The 22,724-nt window shown below is 42.3% G+C and overlaps 1 protein-coding gene across 1 annotated transcript in view; it reads right to left on the bottom strand.

Annotated features, from left to right (window-relative positions):
- Window positions 1-22,724, bottom strand: part of AGPAT5 (1-acylglycerol-3-phosphate O-acyltransferase 5) — a 114,624-nt gene that overhangs the window by 40,226 nt on the left and 51,674 nt on the right. The window contains exons 5-6 of the mRNA XM_077487780.1: window positions 21,833-21,923; window positions 9,278-9,439 (exon numbers count right to left, since the gene is read on the bottom strand). Of these exons, the coding sequence (XP_077343906.1) occupies window positions 9,278-9,439; window positions 21,833-21,923 (253 nt within the window). The remainder of the gene's footprint in view (window positions 1-9,277; window positions 9,440-21,832; window positions 21,924-22,724) is intronic.

The raw sequence follows: 22,724 nt of genomic DNA, 5'->3' as shown, positions 1-22,724 counted from the left end.
TCGCCGCAGCTTTTTATAGCGCCAGGGACCCCCATATACTACCGCATAAAGCCCCCTGATTGCCCCCTAGTTAACCCTTTCACCAGTGATCACCATATAACTGTTACAGGTGACGCTGGTTGGTTAGTTATTTTTTTATAGTTTCAGGGCACCCGCCATTTATTACCTAGTCTCACTAGTGTACCCCTAAATTTAGGGGTGTCTACTTTCTAAAATGGGGTCATTTGGGGGGGGGGGTTTGTGCCATCTTGGCATTTTATGGCCTTCAAAACTGTAACGCCCTTAGAAAGCCTGAAGGCGGTGCTTGGTTTTTGGGGCCCCGTACGCGGCTAGGCTCCCAAAAAGTCCCACATATGTGGTATCCCCGTACTCAGGAGAAGCAGCAGAATTTATTTTGGGGTGTCATTTCACATATGCCCATGGCATGCGTGAGCAATATATCATTTAGTGACAACTTTGTGAAAAAAAAAAAAAGTTTGTAATTTTCCCGCAACTTGTGGCAAAATATAAAATATTCCATGGACTCAACATGCCTCTCAGCAAATAGCTTGGGGTGTCTACTTTCTAAAATGGGGTCATTTGTGGGGGTTTTGTGCCATCTTGGCATTTTATGGCCTTCAAAACTGTAATAGGTAGTGAGAAGTGAACTCAAAAAATTACGCCCTTAGAAAGCCTGAAGGCGGTGCTTGGTTTTCGGGGCCCCGTACGCGGCTAGGCTCCCAAAAAGTCCCACATATGTGGTATCCCCGTACTCAGGAGAAGCAGCAGAATTTATTTTGGGGTGTCATTTCACATATGCCCATGGCATGCATGAGCAATATATCATTTAGTGACAACTTTGTGAAAAAAAAAAAAAAAAAAAAAAAGTTTGTAATTTTCCCGCAACTTGTGGCAAAATATAAAATATTCCATGGACTCAACATGCCTCTCAGCAAATAGCTTGGGGTGTCTACTTTCTAAAATGGGGTCATTTGTGGGGGTTTTGTGCCATCTTGGCATTTTATGGCCTTCAAAACTGTAATAGGTAGTGAGGCGTGAAATCAAAAATTTACGCCCTTAGAAAGCCTGAAGGCGGTGCTTGGTTTTCGGGGCCCTGTACGCGGCTAGGCTCCCAAAAAGTCCCACATATGTGGTATCCCCGTACTCAGGAGAAGCAGCAGAATTTATTTTGGGGTGTCATTTCACATACGCCCATAGCATGTGTGAGCAATATATCATTTAGTGACAACTTTGTGTAAAAAAAAAAAAAAAATTTTTTTTTTGTCATTATTCAATCGCTTGAGGCAAAAAAATAAAATATTCAATGGGCTCAACATGCCTCTTATCAATTTCCTTAGGGGGTCTACTTTCCAAAATGGGGTCATTTGGGGGGGTTTTGTACTGCCCTGTCATTTTAGCACCTCAAGAAATGAGATAGGCAGTCGTAAACTAAAAGCTGCGTAAATTCCAGAAAACGTACCTTAGTTTGTAGATGTGACAACTTTTGCGCAAACCAATAAATATACAATTATTGACTTTTTTTTTACCAAAGACATGTGGCTGAATACATTTTGTCCTAAATGTATGACTAAAATTGAGTTTATTGGATTTTTCTAATAACAAAAAGTAGAAAATATCATTTTTTTTCAAAATTTGCGGTCTTTTTACGTTTATATCGCAAAAAATAAAAATCGCAGAGGCAATCAAATACCATCAAAAGAAAGCTCTATTTGTGGGAAGAAAAGGACGCAAATTTTGTTTGGGTACAACATTGCATGACCGCGCAATTACCAGTTAAAGCAGCGCAGTGCCAAAGTGTAAAAAGACCTCTGGTCATTTACCAGCAAAATGGTCCGGTCTGAAAGTGGTTAAAGAAAAGGTGAAAGACAAACAGTCCAATTAGCAAAGGTTCTGAAGCTTCTGAGCACAGGGATAGTCCAATTTGTGCTTGGAAGTGGTGCTGCTCAACACAAGTTATATTTATCAACTTAACAAGTACTCTAACTAGACCACAACATTTATCAGAAGAGGTATTACAATTTGGATAAAAACCAAGTTGCAATTGCAGAGAAGCTGAAGGGAAAACAAGGGCCATGATTTACCAGATCTATTTCCCGGTTTCTGAAAAAAAGATCAAAAGAGTAATCTGCAGATTACTGCAGGGGAAGCAACCTGCAATTTGTCTTTTTGACTAAAGCCTGGTACAAATTTTTTTTTTTTTTTTTTATTGTTTAAACCCAGCAGTGCAGTTGGTGCGGCGATCTTCCCTGCTGTGCTATTGTATTTGACAGTGGGACAACCCCCTCCTTCCCCATTCCCCCTCCAGAATACACGGAGCAGCACTCGCAGACACTTGCTGCGAGTGTTGGTTGGATGCTGGTTTTCCAGCATATTCCTTCAACAAGTCTGTTGGACAGACTGCTATACACAGAGCAAAAATCAACCTGCTGAACCAGCCAATTTATGGACAGAATTTACCCAGCTTAAAGAGGAAGTAAACACTGTCTTTTTAAAAAAAAACAGTAAAGGCATAATGTGCTAGTATTTATCGCCACAGCGCTTAGAGGCGATTCAGTTCGCATTGTGCGCTATACAAGTATTTCATTCATTCATTCACATACTAGCACATTATGAGACACTTGCCTCCAAACAATGCCCTCGTTGTTGCTAGAGGCCAATTCCACCTACGTCAGTCTTCCTTCCAGGTCCGCTGTGTGACTGGTCAGGGCTGGGTGACATCACTCCCGCATATGCAACGCCGGAGACGCTGGTCACAGCACAGGGCTCCGAAGAAATGCCACAGGTTGGCGTTCTTTCAAAACACTTGTGCCAAAGACATAAATCGGTGGTGTATACAGTGCAACTGTGCAAGTTTTAGGAGATATTTACAGTACCTATAGGTAAGCCTCATTATAGGCTTACCTATAGGTACAAACAATTCAGGGAAGTTTACTCCCTCTTTAACCACTTACGGACCGCCCGCCGCAGTATTACGGCAGCTGTTTGAAGAAGGATATTGTTGTTATGGTAGCAGTTATCTGCCATAACCCCGGCATCCCCTTCTTCAGTGGGTGGTCCGCTACAAGATAGAAGTGGTCCCTGCGGTGGATTCGCCACAAGATCACTTTTAATCGGTGGCGGGAGACGGCCCCCCGCCATGTTCTGGTGCCCTCCGCCGCTTATTGGAGCTGTCGGCAGCGGCGAAGGTGATCGCGTCCTGTCGATGGCTCAGTATGGAGATGAGTGAGGGAAAGATGGCCCCCACCTGTCGCCATACAATTGCTGAGCGGAAGCGAAGTCAAAACGTCACTTCATCCCATAGCTCTTAAAGAGAGACTTTTTTTTAAATTGCCAATTTTTTTTTTATTGCATTTAAGTCTAAATATGAGATCTGAGGACTTTTTGACCCCAGATCTTATATTTAAGAGGACTTGCCATGTTTTTTTCTATTACAAGGGATGTTTACATTCCTTGTAACAAAAAAAAAAAAAAAAAAAAGTCACTTTTATTCCTTTTTTAAAGTTTAAAAATAAAAAATAAAAGGCAAAATAAAGAAAAATTTTTAAACGCGCCCTGTCCCGCCGTGCTCGCGCACAGAAGCGAATGCATACGTGAGTAGCGCCCACATATGAAAACTGTATTCAAAAACACACACGTGAGGTATTATCGTGATCGGTAGAGCGAGAGCAATAATTCTAGCCCCAGAACTCCTCTAACCCAAAACATGCAACCTGTAGAATTTTTTAAATGTCACCTATGGAGATTAACCACTTCAAAACCGCCGTACGTCTATTGACGGCCTGGGGTTTCGGTGGTTATATATAAATGATGCCTGAGTCCACAGACATCATTTAGATATTGCCGTTTTCAGCCGGCGATTCCCTACACCATAAGAACGATCATAGCGGCTGTTCCGCCGCTTGATCGTTCTTACGGGCGGCGGGAGGGGACGCCCCCCCCCTCCCGCCGCCCACCGGTGCTTCTACCGACTCACCGTTTCCATCGGTGAGTCGGTCACAGGATCCGCCGGCCCCAGGATGTGATCATAGAGATTTCCGGTGGACTAGATTGTCCCCGGAGTCTCTATGATCTTTCGGAGGCCGGGCGCGATGTTATGACGTCACGCCCGGCCTCGTTATTCAAATTAACGGCGCCAATCTGGCTAGGAAGCCAGGATCGTTTTTTTTTTTTTTTTGTTTTTATTCTGCCCAGCCTAGAGGTGAGATATGGGGTCTTATTGACCCCATATTTCACTGTAAATAGGTCCGATCGTGCCATATTCCTATTACAAGGGATGTTTACATTCCTTGTAATAGGAATAAAAGTCATCAATTTTTTATTTTTTTTTTTAAGTGTAAAACTAAAAAAATAAAAATAAAATTAACAATAAAAAAGAAAAAAAATTTTTTTTAAGCGCCCCTGTCCCCGTGAGCTCGCACACAGAAGCGAACGCATACGTAAGTCCCGCCCACATATGAAAACGGTGTTCAAACCACACATGTGAGGTATTGCCGCGAACGTTGGAGCGAGAGCAATAATTCTAGCTCTAGACCTCCTCTGTAACCCAAAACATGTAACCAGTAAAAAATTTTAAAGCGTCGCCTATGGGGATTTTTAAATACCAAAGTTTGGCGCCATTCCACGAGCGTGTGCAATTTTGAAGCGTGACATGTTGGGTATCTATTTACTCGGCGTATCCTCCTCTTTCACATTATGCAAAAAAATTGGGCTAACTTTACTGATTTGTTTTTTTTTTAGCATGAAACTGTTTTTTTTTCTGAAAAAAACGCGTTCGAAAAATTGCTGCGCAAATACCGTGCGAGATAAAAAGTTGCAATGACCGCCATTGTATTCTCTAGGGTCTTTGCTAAAAAAACATATATAATTTTTGGGGGTTCTATGTAATTTTCTAGCAAAAAAATTAGGAATTTTACATGTAGGAGAGAAATGTCAGAATTGGCCTGGGCAGGAAGTGGTTAAGGGTAAAGGTTTGTCGCCATTCCACGAGCGGGTGCAATTTTGAAGAATGACATGTTGGGTATCCATTTACTCTGCATAACATTATCTTTCAAAATATAAATTTTTTTTTTACTGCTGTCTTTTTTTTAATTAAAAAAAGTGAATTTTTTCCAAAAAATTTGCGCTTGTAAGACCGCTGGGTAAGTACGGTGTGAAAAAAATGAAAAAGGTATCGCAACAGCCATTTTATTTGTTAGGGTGTTAGAAAAAACACTATATAATGTTTGGGGGCCCAAGTAATTTTTATTTTTTTTTGCTAGAAAAACTGTTTTAATCTGGTGTTATTCAAATAAATAGCATCTCAAATGCAAGCCCAGCAAACTGTCATTCACACACCAGCGCTGTCAAATCACGGGCAGATTCGCAGCAAATCTGCTTGCAATTCAAAACACTGTAGTGAGAATGCAGCCTGACAGTGCAGACACCACTGGCTGTCAGAATAACCGAACAGTGACTGCATCTGATTGGATGTAGAAGCCGTATGGCTGACAAATTTCCATTTGACTCCTTCAGTTTTTTCAAAGGATACAGAGGGAGGGTGCCAATAAGTCCACCGATGAAGCAACTTTTGTCTGGTTCATCAGTAACTGGCCAGCATTTGCACAGTGTATGGCCAGGTTTAGGTTAATGCAAGGAAAGTAAATAAAAAAGGAGACGGGGACCACAGCAACGAAAGGGTACATACAAACAAAAAGACAGACCACTTCACAACAATGGCACTCTGTAAGCATTTAAATACAGTTAAAGTGGTTGTAAACTCTTACAGCCAACTTTGACCTACAGGTAAGCCTAGATTAAGGCTTGCCTGTAGGTCCAAGAAATATCTCCTAAAGCTACACGGTTTAGGAGATATTTGCCAAAAGACAGGCACCGCGCCGCGGTCAACGGCGATATGCCGCGAGTGGCGGCTCCCGTGCGCATGCGCGGGAGTGACGGCTTCGGCGAATGACAGCGGCGGAGCAGCGAGACCCACCGAGAAGATGGATGCGCCGGACTACAGGGGACAAAGGTGACCTTGCTGGCTCCTGTGTCAGGTAAGTGGCACATAATGGACTACTATGCGATGCATAGCAGTCCATTATGCTTTACCTTTGCAGGGAAAGAAAGAGGAAGTAAACCCATCAGGGTTTAATTCAGATGCTTTTTATTTGGGTACTTTATTAAGCATAACAAAAAAAAAATAAAAAAAAAAAAAAATTCCCAGACCTTTCTTGCATTTTTCAAAATATCAAATACTTTTCAACACATCAATAAAACCAATCCTAAACTCAAATAACTAGACATATTGGCAATGAAATATTTATCCAGTCATTTTGTTGGACAGAAAAAGAATCTGCATACAGTTAACAGACAATAATTTTTATATGGCAGTTTAAAAGAGCTAATAATTCTCAGGAAAATTAGCGTCATGCATTAATCCTAGAATGTTTCTTGGCACTAAAACAAACAGTGATGCGTCTTACTTAGAAGCCCTATTTATATGATTTCAGCAAGGATTTACAACAGATTATAGAAAACAGAAGTTTTTTTTTTTTTTAACAAAAAAGAAATCTTATGCTATAGAACATAAATGGGAATTTTCATGTACCGCAATAAATCAGTACTGCAGAAAACCCAGGGGCCTAATTCAAACTGTCATAGAACAGTATGCAGGTAATAAGAGTAAAAGATGAAGTTCAAGGAAAATTTAAAACCCATCAATAAAAAAAAAAGTCCCACCTAATGAAAGATGTGGATCACCTGACAAAAACTATAGGTCTTTAGAAAAGGCAAAAAGTACTAGACTCCCCGTGTCTCCCTCCCCAACGTATAAAATATTTTTAAAGCAGCAAACTTCAGTCAGAACCTCTCTTATTCTACTTTAAGCACTCGAGTCCAAGATGCAGTTTTAAAAACGCGATAGTCACAGTCCAACAGTAAGCCCCTGCGAGATATGACAGGTCAAATTGGCTGTGAAATCGGAGCCTATTGCCGGCAATAGGAGTGTCCCAATTGGTGCGACGCTGACTTTGCGGCACCGCACCAATTTCCAAAAGTAGTTCCTGCACTACTTTTTGTGAACTAGGGGGCGATTTCAATAGCCATCTGTGCATGAACCCGCACAGATGTCTTTCTAGTCACCCTGAAACGTGGCTTTTAAATAGTGCAAGTTCAGATGAACTCGCATGATTTCAAAGCCGTGTTCACAGTGTGAATGAAGGCTAAGCCAGGCCAGGAGTTAAATTCAGCTGTAAAAAATGACATGTTAGTTTCTGTCCATGCTAACTTGCCTTACTCGCAAACGTGTTTATTCCTGTATATGTTACAGTGCAATGCCAAAGAGGAGAGCATGCTCTTAAGTAAAAATGTCACTTTTACTTTGAACCCAACATTTCTGCTATTAGCTACCTTACTTGGGGAAAAAAAAAAAAAAACAACAACAACAACAACACACAACAACACACAACAACACACAAACACACACAAACACACACACAAACACACACACAAACACACACACAAACACACATGTGATATCCCTTTATCCAGATTTTTGTTCTACTTGGGGGGTAAATTATGGAAAAAATTACAGTAAATGCTATTTGTTTCTTAAATCTTCCTTTTTTTTTCTCTTGACAACATGCATACCATCTGCTACCATATTAAAGCTCTATCTGCACCAATAGTAAAATAAGTTTGGGTAAGACTACAAAAAGGGTTTAGGTGTGGAGAGACATTAAGAAATATATATTTAAACTAAATGTAGTTATGTACAGGTTATGTAGTTATGCAAAAAAGTGAGTTTGTATCAGTGAATAGTCTGTGTTTCAATGTGGAATATGCCACACAGCCAGAGCGCTTCATATGGTCACCTTGGCCTACACAAAAGAATGCCCAAACGGGTGAAGAATTACCTCTGAATTTATTAAAAATGCTATAGTTACATTTCTTTAAAAAATATATATTCTAGACAAGTTCACCTCATCAAAATGTTTGTTTGCTACAAACAGAAGCAGGTCAAATATTTTCTAAAAAGTTATGTAAAAATTGTATATCCGGTAGTAAAATGCTTTATTTATGGTCATTTGATGAATTGGCTTAAGTTGGTAAGTTTGAATTGTCACCAACCAAAATTTGTTCAAATATTGATTTACTTATTTTTTAAATAGTCTAGACTAAAATATTTCTCACACCTGAGAACTTTGGTGGAAGGCACAAAAAAAAAAAAAAAAAAAAAAAAAAAAAAAAAAATTTATGATGATTTACTTTTTCTCCAGACAGCAGCCTGGGAAGAATCACACCTGTGATCAGTGGATCACGGGTGCAATGTGCCAGCTCCTGCAGACATGTCCTAAGGCTTTGAGGAGCAATATTTACACTTGTAAACAAATGCTTTAGGCTTGCATCACCTTCTAACCAGCTATGATCATATGATGCCCAGGTATATTATAACACTTAAAGTGGAGTTCCACCTACTTTTTTATGACTCTTGCAAGACAATACCCACCTGCAGAACAGTATGTGGTAGAATTTTTTTTTTTTAAATTGCTAAATACCTTATTTTAATCTGTGCAGTCTGCACTTCTTGTTTCGGCTACCTAGGCAATTTCATCATTAGGCAATTCCTTAGGACTCCTGGGATATTGGCGACATCTGTCCCAGAAGTCCTAGGGGTGGCTAACAGTGAAATCTCACGGTGTTTAGAGAAAGGAAGTTCTGTGTTGATTGACAGGTTGCCATAACAGGGAGGGGAATTACGCTGATGCCGCCATTGTTATGGCAACCTGTAGACACAACACGCAGCGCTGCGCAGTATCATTACTTCACAGACGCAAGCCAGCTGCTCGGAATCTCTAGAGAAAATAGGAACGGGATTCAGATGCCCACATCATCAATGGTCGCTGCCTGCCTTCTGGTAGTGGACAATGACATTGATAAGTAAGAAGGTTTACACCTACAGCAGTAGCTCAATTATATTGTACAACTAATGAGAATCACGGTGGGGATCGGGTTGTGATTTTTGAAAAAAAATTGCCAAAGAGGCTGGAGCTCCGCTTTAAGCAACTTTAAAAAAGTTAGCACAGGAAGTGTGCAGATATTTTTTTCTGGGGCATGAGTTGGTGCCATTGACATTTCAAAATGTTCCCATCATATCAAATCTTCAGTTTTTTTAGTACAGGTTCACTTTAAGGTTGTACATACATTATAATATATCCGATAATAAAGAATGACATGGTTGGAGCCAATATCCAAACCAATGAAAACTTCCTGGAATATAGGCAACAGTAAATATCCTCACCTGTCATTGATGGTGCTTCTTTCCGTTGTCCACTCTGCGTGGTGGTTGCTTCATATGCAACAGTAACGTCATAAACGGCATCCAGGTAGTCCTGCATGGTGTCAATCGTTACATGAGTCGCCTTCACTCGTGGAGTCAACACATGCTTTAAGACTGGCAACCCTAGGGAAAAAAAATAGTTTTGAAATAATTAAATCTTACCTTCATATTAAACTATGCATGATCTTCACATAATTGTGTATGCAAGCTAGGATAAACCTTAGTGTTTGAGTTTCATCCAAAATAGACCTTCAATCAAAATTCCGAATTGTTTTGGGCTGAGAGTGATCACAGAAAGTTGTGTACAATCCCATTATGTAGTTCTTCCACTCACAATTGCTTACTTATTTTGATAATCTAGTGAGAATAGCAGACACCATATATACATACACACACTTAATATTTTCCTAAACATAAAACTGAGTTAAAGTGGCTGTAAACCCTTACATATAGCCAGTGAAGAGACTATCCTCAGGTGACAGAGACAAACAAATCTTGCTGCATACAGTGCCTTGAAAAAGTATACATACGCCTTGAAATTTTCCACATTTAGTCATGTTACAACCAAAAATATGAAATATATTTTATTGAGATTTTATGTGATAGACCAACACAAAGTGGCACATAATTGTGAAGTGGAAAGAAAATGATAAATGGTTTTCACAATTTTTCACAAATAAATATCTGAAAAGTGTGGCGTGAATTTGTATTCAGCCCCCTTTACTTTGATATCCCTAACTAAAATCTAGTGTAACCGATTGCCTCAATCTATCATCTGAAAATGGAAAGAGTATGGCACAACTGCAAACCTACCAAGAAATGTCCGGCCTCCTAAACTGACAGGCTGGGTAAGGAGAGCATTAATCGGAGAAGAAGCCAAGAGGCCCATGGTAACTCTGGAAAAGCTGCAGAGATCTACAGCTCAGGTGGGAAAATCTGTCCGCAGAACAACTACGAGTCATGCACTCCACAAATCTGGCCTTTATGGAAGAGCATCAAGAAGAAAGTCATTGTTGAAAGAAAGCCATAAGAAGTCCAATTTGCAGTTTGTGAGAAGCCATGTGGGGGACACAGCAAACACATGGAAGAAGGTGTTCTGGTCAGATGAGACGAAAATTTAACTTTTGGCCTAGGACCCCTTTCACACTGCCAGCGTTTTTCAATTGCTAGAGAGCTCAAAATCGCGCCTAAAAAAAGCGGCTCCATTCACTCCAGTGGGAAAGCCCTCGGGCTTTCCCACTGGAGCAGTGCGCTGGCAGGGCATCTGAAAAAGTCCTGCCTGTAGTCACCACTCCTCCACCGCTGCTCCCCACTGAAATCAATAGAGCAGCGTTGTGAGGGGTTGGATTGTGGGCAGATTTAAGCCCTTTCTGGCCACTAGAGTGGGGGGTAAAAAACGCTTTACCGTCGACACCTGGGGCGGTTCGGTTTGAAAGCCGCCTTAAAGCAAAATGCTATGTGTTAATGCACTAACACTGCACAACATCCTGAACTCACCATCCCCGGTGTGAAATATGGTGGTGGCAGTATGTTGTGGGGATGCTTTTTTTTCCAGCAAGGACAGGGAAGCTGATCAGAGTTGATGGGAAGATGGATGGAGCCAAATACAGGGCAACCTTAAAAGAAAACCTGTTAGAGTCTGCAAAAGACTTGAGACTGGGGCGGAGGTTCACCTTCCAGCAGGACAATGACACTAAACATAGAGGCAGAGCTACAATTGAATGGTTTAGAATAGAGCAAAGCATATTCTTGTGTTGGAATGGCCCAGTCAAAGTTCAGAACTAAATTAAATTGAGAATCTGTCGCAAGAGTTGAAAATTGCTGTTCACAGACACTCTCCATCCAATCTGACAGAGCTTTAGCCATTTTGCAAAGGAGAATGGGCAAATATTTCAGTCTCTAGATGTGCAAAGCTGGAGACATCCCCAAAAAGACTTGCAGCTGTAATTGCAGTGAAAGATGGTTCTACAAAGCATTGACTCAGGGGGGGCTGATGGTGTCTATCTGCAGTCTTCTCTTCTCTACACCCATCCAAAGTGATGAATTTATAAGCTTGTCTGAGAAATCAGAAAAAAGGGAGAGGAAAGTCAATTACACTCTGCAGAGCTCAGTGAGGAGAGCTCTGAGAGCTGATTATAAGGCAAGAGACACCCCACCCCCCTCCACACAGCTCGCAGGAACAGAGCTGAGGCTGCCAATCTGGGGACTCTCCCGTCACCATTTTTCTCTTGGTGTCCAGAAACCTTGTCAGAAGTGACACATGCTGATAGAGGAATGAAGCAGCAGACAGAAATGTCACTTAGTGCTCCTGATTGAGACAAGTACAGCACAAGAGGGATATGCTTTTTTCATATTTCATGTCTGAGGTTTACAACTGCTCTAAATTTAGAAGCCAAAAACGCAAAAAAATGTATTAAAAAATGCTTTGTACTAAAACTTATAACAATTACTAGGATACTTAATTATGGGGGCAACTTCATAGATAACCCCAATGTGGAACTAACACCGAATGAACTATCAGAGGCTTCCCCCGGTTCTCAAACTTAAAACATCTAACATCACCAAGATCATTAAACAATATCAGAAACATTTACATCATAATAGGACTTAAATACTTAAGTAAAAAATGAATTTAGTTAAAGCCAGTAAATTGAAATAAGAGCATGCAAACTGCTAGTTTTTTCACCTTGCTGTGACCACAGCACATGCAAATGACAGTTTACAGTCGTGGGAATGGCGTGTAAGAGTCCAAGAGCTTACTTCACCTAGATATGAAATCAGTAATATTAAACAGATGCAGACATGTTTTGGTTTTAGATGATGACCGAGTTACCAATTTATTACTGTCACTTGAAGGTTGTTTGGGGATAAGTTTGTATGCTCCTTAATGCATGGTAAGCCACAAGATAAACTTGCAAGCTTAGAGGCTAATTCTCTGCAATATACTGTATTGTAAGGGTCTGTCTAGTACTAGATCACTGCTTCAGAGGCGACAATTTTTAATCTCTTCGTTATTGGCACATTTTGGAGCACAGCTCTGCTTTGACTCTTAGATATCCTGTTTGAAATTGTTCATGTACATTCCGCAACATGAAAAGGCTTCATAGCGGGAGAAATATATCGAAGACTAACAACAATGGCTGAAAGAATGCTTGTGTTCTTTAGCCAAATGGACCGAGCGCGCAGGACAAAAAATTGTATTTATTTTTTTCAAGCAAAGATAGTCTTTGGCTAAATTGCCACACACAATTTGAACACATTTACGGTAATTTTACAAAGAAAGCTTTATAGTTGGTAAAAATTAAAAGTGACTGTAAACGGTCACCTTGAAAAACAACCCATGCAGTTTAAAATCAAATTGACAGGCAAAACATATTTGCATACATATAAAAAAAAAAAAAGGATGATAACAAATTTTGTTTCCCTTTTTAGAAGTGATCACATCCCCTCTGTCCTCAGCTGCTGAAGAGCCGGGGAAAAGGAGAAGCAGCAGTACACCGAACATTCCAGAGAATGGTTGCGCAGTGTGGGTGTGTCAGGACAAGTCTGATCATTGGAGGAGAGTACACGGAGTTCCAAGCATGGCTAGAAAACTGACCACTCTGTGCTCTCCTGCTTAGTGTGGTCAGTTTTGACTAGGAAACTATAGGGACTGGGAGGATCACCAGGCATTTCACACAAAGGAAGCAATACAAAGAACAAGATACTTTCTCATACCAGTACATGATTTAGCAGGCACATATCAGGAATATTAGGAGTTAGGGTAACAAACGCTTTAAGCTGTCACCTCAACATTTGTGTACAGTAGTTCAAAGTCACAATATTTTCTGTTTCCAGCATGCAGTTCGAGCTTCTACCCACCACCCAAGGTACATTGTTGAATTACTGTCTTTATAACTGGCGGTCTCTAATTATATATATATATATATATATATATATATATACATACATACATATACATATACATATACACACACATACATACACACACACATACACACACATATACATATACACAGTACTTTTTCTACAACCAGATATTTTAGATAAAAACAGCATTTTCCTTGTATTTACTGTAAACCAATTTTTAGTATCACATGAAGATTTGACAGAAGGTACTCCTCTCCCTAATGAAGCAAATTTTGAATGCATTTTGTTTTTTGCTCAAGTCAAATTAAGCAAAACAGCTTTTTTTTTTATAGGTTACAACCAGGGAGGTTCTTACGTTGTGCCTTTGCAGCACTGTAATCAAAGGTTCTATTTTGAGCAGGGGTTATCTGAAATAGCGTATTCCTTTGTGCATTACCTGAAGATGTTCCAGGCCTATGTTGTGGAAAGAATTTCAGGCTGAAAATGCAATTTAAAGAGTGTATACTACTGCATTAGTATGCTTAGGTTGCATTGAATTAAAAAAAGGCATGCCCCATGCAGAACACTGAAACCAGTAAAAGGAGATTAGTGGATAATGTATTTAATGGTGGGCAAATTACATCCAGGCCCCTTGCCATCTTCTTGCATGAGAACTGATTAGGTTAAAGGTTTGCCTGTACAAAAATCAAGAAATCATAGGAAACCTATTTTTAAAGAAATCCAAGTTAAAAAAAAAAATGCTCAGATTTTAAAAGTAAGTGATTGTAAAGTCTTATTTTTTAAAACATTTTTTTAAAGACAATAACAAACATGTTATACCTGCCTCCTCTGTGCAGTTGGTTTTGCACAGAGCAGCACGGATCATCCTTCTCGTGTCCCTCTTCTGTGTCCTGGCTCCTCCCTCCTATCGAGTTCCCCCTTAGCCATCAGCTCTCCATGGGGGCACCCGAGCTGAGTCAGAGCTCCATGTATCTAGACACGGAGCCCTGATCTGGCCCCACCTTCTCTCCTCCTCGATTGGCTGGCTTGCTTCGACGGCTGTGGGAGACAATGGCACGGTGTCTCAGCTAATCAGGAGGTGCATCCTGGATGGCTGAGGGGATCATGGATGTCACTGGAGAGAGATGGGGCTCAGGTAAGTAACTGGGAGGTGCTGGGGAGGCTGCAGCATACAGAAGGTTTTTTTTTTTTATCTTAATGAATAGATTGCATTAAGATAAAAATCGTTCTGCCTTATTGTATACCTGTATCGCCTCAATGGGCCCTAAAAGAATGTGTAGCTGTATAGGAGGCACTACAAGGTAACAGATTGTTCCACAGTAACCTTCCTCTTCCAGATTTAACAAGCTCTCTTTTCTGCAGGTTGCACAGTTCTGGCTCCACATTTTTTTTAACCACTTCAATACTAGGCCAATTCTGACACTTCTCACATACAAATCTACTTTTTTTTTTAGCTAGAAAATTAATTAGAACCTCAAACATTTTCTTTTTTTTTTTCTTTTTAGGAGAGGCCCTATAGAATAAAATGATGGGTGTTTTTGAACACAATTTTTGGGGAAAATAAAAAATACACTTTAACCACTTAAACCCCTTTCCCGCCCAATCTTCAGATTCGCTGTCATGAATCATTTTTTTCCCCACAAAGGAAGAAGGAGGAAGAAGGAGGAAGAAGGAGGAAGAAAGGAAGGAAGAAGGAGGAAGAAGAAGGAGGAAGAAGGAGGAGGAAGAAGGAGGAGGAAGAAGGGAGAAGGAAGAAGGGAGAAGGAAGAAGGGAGAAGGAAGAAGGGAGAAGGGAGAAGGAAGGAAGGATGAAGGAGGGAGGGGGCCGATCTTCAGTTTACATCACGTGATCAGCTGTCATTGGCTGACAGCTGATCACATGGTAAGGGGCCAGGGATCTCATTGACAGGGGGGGCACGCAATCAGCTCATGCATGGGAGGTCTCTTGACGTCCTCCCGCCAATTAAGGCCCACGCTGTAGCCATCATTTGGCTACAGCGCGGGTAGGAGGTGGTAATGAATGCTATTGCACACAAACACAATATAATACCCACATTTTTTGTAACATTTAAAAGATGTTACAGCGAGTAGATACCCAACATGTCACACTTTAAAATTGTGTCCGCCCATGGAATGGTGCCAAAATACAGTACCTAAAATACTCCATAGGCGACACTTTAAACACCTTTGTAGGTTCGTGGGAGTGCAAAATCTGGTGCAGCTGTGCAAGGTAGCCAATCAGCTTCTAACTTCAGCATGTTCAATTAAGCTTTGACAATAAAACCTGGAAGCTGATTGGTTTCTATGCAGAGCTGTCCATAGACCTTAAGTCTCCCTGAAATTGCGGTAAAATCGCGGCAAAGTCACAGTAGTGTGAAAGGGGCCTAACACTTTATCTGAGCCTACCTTAAAGAAGGAAATAAAAAAAAAAAGTCAGGGGCTGCTTAACAATCAGCAACTGTTGAGATAATGAACACTTTGATGAGACGTATGTAAGGTACAATACAGTGCAGGAGTTTGTAACATACAAAATAGTGTATATACACTGCAGCAGTGTGTTATGTACAATGTAGGTAGTGCAGAGTCTAGAATTTGTGTGTATGACTGAGTCAAACAGGTCATAGTTGACAACATTTCAAAAAAGTTCCAGGGACACTTTTTGCATTCAACAAGCCATTGTGGTATGTACTTTATGTGTGGGACATTCACTTAACTACAGAGAGTATGACGGCATGTGTAGGAAAGAAGTATGGAGTGTATGAGGGTATGTATAGAAGAGGAGTGAAATGGTGGCCGTATGTGCAGGAGAAGGGTGCAGAGGGTATGGCGGTGAGTAGTAAGTACAGGAGAGGGGTTGTAGTGTATGCTGCGCAGGACAGGGGTGTGGAGTGTATGGTAGCAGATAGTATGTGTAGGGAGAGGGGTGCGGCATGTAAGGCGGTGGGTAGTATGTGTAAGGTGAGGGGTGCGGAGTGTATGGAGGTGGGTAGTATGTACATGAGAAGGATATGGAGTTTATGCTGGCCACTAGTATGTGCAGGAGAGGGGCATGGCATGTATGAAGGTGGATTGTATGTTCAGGGAGAGTGGTGCGGAGTTTATGGTGGTGGGTAGTATGTGCAGGAAAGGGATGTGGTGAATATGGTGGTGGGTATTATGTGCAGGAGAGGGGTGTGGCATGTATAGAGGTGGGTAGTATGTGCAGGGAGAAGGTTGCGGAGTGTATGGCAGTGAGGCAGTGAGTAGTTTGTGCAGGAGAGGGGTGCGGAGGGTATGGCAGTGTGAAGTCTGTGCAGGGAGAGGGTTGTGGAGTGTATGGCAGTGGATAGTTTGGCATGTGTGGAGGTGGGTAGTACGTGCCGGAGAGCACAGTGGCATGTGTGGAGGTGGGTAGTACGTGCCGGAGAGCACTGTGGCATGTGTGGAAGTGGGTGGTATGTGCAGGGAGAGGGGTGTGGAGAGTACAGTGGAGAGTAGTATGTGCATGGGAGGGGTGCGGATGGTATAGCTGTGGATATGTACAGGAGAGGAGTGTGGCGTGTATGCTGGCCGGTATTATGTGCAGGAGAGTGTTGTGGTGTGTATACCTCCAGAACCTATCCAACACACTAGAAAAAGTGCCTGAATACCAAATGGATAATAAACCCCCAATAAGGGTTAATGAGAATTAGTTTAAATCCACAACAGCATATTTAATTAAATATGAAATTAAAAAGAAAATATATAAACACATGCCAGGCCTTCTAGTCAGCAAGCAGTGAGATAGTTGATAATCAAATATATTGATGTAACAATAAATAAAAATGAGAACAATTACAAAATAAATAAATCCCAAATGAATGTATAAACAATTAACACCTGCCTGACCATCAAATACACGTGTAAAATATTAAACAAAATATGAATATAGTTAAAATGAAGTTCAATCAGTGACGCAAATTCCCATATGAAGTGTGGCAACGTCATGTCCGGTACGCCGCTGGAAGCTGCCATATTGGCACACCCAGTCTCTAATACATGCCGTATATATGGGTTCTTGGAGCCCTTTTATGTAAGTGTTATTTTATTTCCTTTTATCGAGTTATTAAAACATCCTACACTATGGGAAGCTTCTTGTCTATTTTCTGAGATATATCTGAGTGAACAACCTGAAGAAGGGGACATTTGTATATTTCCATGGAAGCATGGAATATAATGGATATAATGAAAAGACCATGGAGAGTACTTGAGCACATTTTGACCTGTACAGTATATTATAAAGGTCTAAAAGAGGAGGTGAATGTGCATGCCTGGTGGTGGATTGCTTTGAAGATTCACTATATGGATTAACATTGCTGGGTAAAGTAGGCTCACTCCATAACACTAGAATTTGCAACACTGATTGAACTTTATTTTACTATATTTATATTCCGTTACACATTTTGCACATATGTACATTGTTTGATAGTCAGCCGGGTGTTCATTGTTTACACCTTTATTTGGGATTTATTGATATTGTAATTTTTCTTATATTTATTGTTACATCAATATATTTGATTATCATCTATCTTACTGCCTGCTGACTAGAGGGGCTAGCAGGCGTTTATAGATTTTCTTTTTTATTCCATTTATTTAAATCTGCACTTGTGGATTTGATACAATTCTCATTTACCCTTATTATTATTATTATTATTATTCAGGATTTATATAGCACCAACAGTTTGTGCAGCGCTTTACAATGAGGGCAGACAGTACACTTACAATACAACGTGCAGGAGAGAGATGCAGAGTGTATGGCGGTGGGCGCTACGTGCAGGAGAGGGGTGCGGAGTGTATGGCGGTGGGCGCTACGTGCAGGAGAGGGGTGCGGAGTGTATGGCGGTGGGCGCTACGTGCAGGAGAGGGGTGCGGAGTGTATGGCGGTGGGCGCTACGTGCAGGAGAGGGGTGCGGAGTGTATGGCGGTGGGCGATACGTGCAGGAGAGGGGTGCGGAGTGTGGAGTGTATGGGGGTGGGCGCTACGTGCAGGAGAGGGGTGCGGAGTGTATGGGGGTGGGCGCTACGTGCAGGAGAGGGGTGCGGAGTGTATGGGGGTGGGCGCTACGTGCAGGAGAGGGGTGCGGAGTGTATGGGGGTGGGCGCTACGTGCAGGAGAGGGGTGCGGAGTGTATGGGGGTGGGCGGTACGTGCAGGAGAGGGGTGCTGAGTGTATGGGGGTGGGCGGTACGCGCAGGAGAGCGGTGCGGAGTATATGGCGGTGGGCGCTACGTGCAGGAGAGAGGTGCGGAGTGTATGGTGGTGGACGGTACGTGCAGGAGAGAGGTGCGGAGTGTATGGCGGTGGGCGGTACGTGCAGGAGAGGGGTGCGGAGTATGGCGGTGGGTGGTAAGTGCAGGAGAGGGGTGCGGAGTGTATGGCGGTGCATGGTACGCGCAGGGGAGGGGTGCGGAGTGTATGGCGGTGGGTGGTACATGCAGGAGAGGGGTGTGTAGTATAATCACAGCATTAGTGCATCACGATTCAGACGTTTGTGATGCTGCAAGTTGGCCGAATCAATGTCTGGTGACATCTGTCTCTCCGTGAGGTGCTCTGCCTCTCCAGGAGAGGCACAGAGGCAGAGCCTACATGGTGGATAAAGCCCACTCCCCTTCACTGAAGCAGAAAGTCAGATGATGAACTGAGAGCCAGTACAGTGCAGGGGGGAGGAGCTTGAGGAGACCTGACAGGAGAGGCTTCACTGGAGGCACTGGAAGAAGAAAACATGCCGAGCATCATGGAGGAGGGGGGGGAATTGACTGACACAGCAGGCGAGTGCCAGTGTCACTAATCCCATCCCTCCACTACCATCACCCCCCTGCCTCTGATGAAAAATTTTGTACAACTCAATAGTTTCTTGCAAAGTGCAATATATTATGAAAATCATGTAAACATCTATTACACAAACAGACTACAAAACTGTTACAAAATAGGTTTTTTGACTTGCCATTAAAATCTGTTTACTGGAGTACAGTGCAGGATACAGGCTTCTTTCAAATCATTACAATTGGGTTACATTTAGCTCTCAGGGACCAATGCCGTGTACTGTATTATGTACCTAGCAAGTCAAAAATCATGTTTTATTTGTACATTAAAGGGCACAGGGCACCCCCCTCCCCCAGGATCACACTTACCTAGGTGGATCGGTCTGATGCTGCATCTGTCCCCCGCCACCTCACCACTGAGATCTGAGTGATCGAACACCGCTGATGGCTCGGTTCTCACAGTTCCCCAAGCAGAGAGCTGCTGACTGTCAATCAGCTGCTCTCCTCTCTGCCCCCCATCTCCCTCCCCCCCCCCCCCCCCCAAGCACTCACAGTAGTGCGGAGTTGTGGAGGGGCAAGGCTAGAGGCTGAAATGGGTATCAGTCCAGGTACCTGGCGGATCCAGGCTTTGTCGTGATGACGCGGTGCCTGGACTGATTCCTGTTATGTGAGCAGAAAGCAGACTTCAGACCGCTCTCTGCTGAAAAATGGGCAACAGGATTGCAAAATGAATTGCACTCCTGTGCCCTATAGGAGAAGCCCAGCCAAACGAGCTCAGGCTAGACTTCTCCTTTAAATCTTTAGGAGGACTGGAATGTCCAAAAGCAGCCCAATTTAGGGCTGGGCAACACAGCAAACAAGGCCAACAAGCACACATAACCAACAGGTCAAGAAGGCTCAACAAATGGCACCAAATTTGAAAGTTACCGTATATACTCGAGTATAAGCCGAGATTTTCAGCCTCTTTTTTGAGGCTGAAAGTGCCCCCCTCGGCTTATACTCGAGTCATCGCTGTCTGCCCGCTCGATCAGCGTGTCGAGCAGACAGACAGCGGCCATTCTATTCAAAAGCCGCGCCTCCGGCTCCGCCTTCGCCTGTGATAGGCGGAACACTGAATTTCCCAGCAGCCTGTGTTCCGCCTATCACGGACATCGTATCATCCTCGTACTACGGACGAGGATGATACGACGTCTGTGATAGGCGGAACACAGGCTGCTGGGAAATTCAGTGTTCCGCCTATCACAGGCGAAGGCGGCGGCGCAGCTTTTGAACTTTACAATGGCCGCCGACGAAGAGGGCACGGGACGGCACGGCACAGGACGGGACGGGACGGGGGCAAGGCAAGGCAAGGCAAGGCACGACACGGGACGGGACGGATGCAAGGAGGCAAGGCACGGGACGGAGGCAAGGAGGCAAGGCACGGGACGGAGGCTCGGGACAAAGGTAGGCTGGACACACACACACACACACACACACACACACACACAGGGATGGATGGATGGATGGATGGAGACACACACACACAGGGATGGATGGATGGATGGATGGAGACACACACACACAGGGATGGATGGATGGATGGATGGAGACACACACACACAGGGATGGATGGATGGATGGATGGAGACACACACACACAGGGATGGATGGATGGATGGACACACACACACAGGGATGGATGGATGGATGGACACACAGGGATGGACGGACACACAGGGATGGACGGACACACAGGGATGGACGGACACACACACAGGGATGGACAGGCATGTCTCACCCTCGGCTTATACACGAGTCAATAAGTTTGCCAGTTTTTTTGGGGGTAAATTGGGGGCCTCGGCTTATATTCGGGTCGGCCTATACTCGAGTATATACGGTAATTACTGGTAATTGGTCAATGGCATCCCTGCACCCTCAAAAGGATTTTTTAGACAAGGGCACCTTGGAGTCTAAATGTATTGAGGACTTCTGCTCTTTGTTACCATCAAGGTCGCAGGAATTAGTCCACCCAAGCTTTATTCTTTGTTGAGCCCCCTGATGCTGCCTCCGAAAGGCATAGTTCTTATACGACTTACTTACAACCATGAAAATGATCTGGGACTCTTATCCAGTTTTGATTTTTCTGTAGTTCTTTGGCTAGGGCTTTGCACCGGGCAGACCAAGGACTTAGCCTACCTCACAAACTGTGCCAAGGGTAGCACCAACAGCAGCACCCAGTGCTTGTCAGCAATACTGCTGGGCTGCCTCACATCTCACCAGACAGGTCTCAATACAATCTTCCCAAGGCTCTGCTGGAAGCTGCATAAAAATTGTAGTGGGTATGGTGCAGCCAAGAGCGTAAAAAAAAAAAAGAATTTGCTTTAAATAATCAACACCATGTAAGAAGAAGAGAAGTTCATCTCAGCAAAAAAATGAGGCCCATCACCTAAGTGAGAGAGGTTATATGCAAGATGTCTTTTTGCTGTGTCAAATCATCTGAAGGTAGCTGAATATTAATGATTTAAAGAAGTCTGTGTCCTGTACTGTACGATCAGGAAATACATATTTTGAGGGACTGACCCTAGAAAATATATGTCAGGCTAGAATAATCTGCTGGGTATTTTTTTTTCTTTTTATTGTTATTATACAGGATGGATATAGCGGCAACAGTTTATACAGAGCTTTACGACATAAGGGCAGGCAGTCCAATTGCAATACAGTTTAATACAGTAGGAATCAGAGGGCCCTGCTTGTTTTAGATTTTTTTTTTTAAAGAAAAACAATTGAAATAAAGCTATTTGACAACAAAAAAAATACATGGTACTTTAATAGAATGAGAGCGTGTAATTATTTGCAAGTGTCAGAGAATCATTTATTTTTATTTTACCTTCTTTCATGGCAAAAGCTTGGCTATCGGCAATGACCTGGGGTATATCAGGATTGTAGCGTGTTCCTTCTGGGAATATCACAAGGTACATCTGAAAACAGAAAAAAAAAATATAAATACACAATAAGAAACCCAGGGCTTGACTTTTTCATAATCAAGGAAAAAAAAAAAAAAAAAAAAAAAAAAAAGAAGTACAAAATGACTGGAAGATGATATATAAAACAAGGATAATCTTTCAGTATGTGATTATTTTACCTGGTGTGATTTTAAAGTGTATGAAAATGTAAATTATCATATTTTATGGTGCAATGGATAAATGTGCAATGCGAATGCATTCCTTGGTCTGTATCTGAGCCTAAAGGGCAAACAAGCCACAAACCTACCAAAACAGACTATTCCACAGTATAGTAATAGTCTACATCAATTTTATTAAACAATTTAACCATTCAGATAACAGTGGCTTAATATTACATAGCTAGCCACGTTTAAAAAGATAAGGTGTTTCAATTAAAAAGGGATTTGGAGTGGTGTTGGCGGAGGAAGAATCTCAGAGAAACAGGTCTTGGCTCAAAGTTTATTTTATAATGGTTCATTTTGTAGTTCCTTCTGCCTTGGTATTTTCTTATATATCTGTATCCAACTACTAGATGAGGGCTTAAGTAGCAGGACCCCTAAATGTAAGGTTGTAGCTTTGCCATTTATCCCCTTCACGACCATGTAGTGCATATATATATATATATGTGTGGTGTCCAGAAAGTGTGTCAGCGTCAGTAAGTTAGTGTCAGTGTGTATATCCGTTAGGGGTAGTATGTTTGAATATTTTTCCCTAGTGTCAGTACAAGTGTTATGGCCAGTGTCAGTGTGTAATATTGTTTCTGAGCCATACTACGGG

This window comes from Lithobates pipiens, unplaced genomic scaffold, assembly GCF_037356315.1.
Source record: "Lithobates pipiens isolate NorthernLeopardFrog02 unplaced genomic scaffold, aLitPip1_a1.2 Scaffold_18, whole genome shotgun sequence".
NCBI classification, from domain to species: domain Eukaryota; kingdom Metazoa; phylum Chordata; class Amphibia; order Anura; family Ranidae; genus Lithobates; species Lithobates pipiens.
The sequence above is the reverse complement of the archived record's forward strand: the minus strand, read 5'-3'. Positions and strand labels throughout refer to the sequence as shown.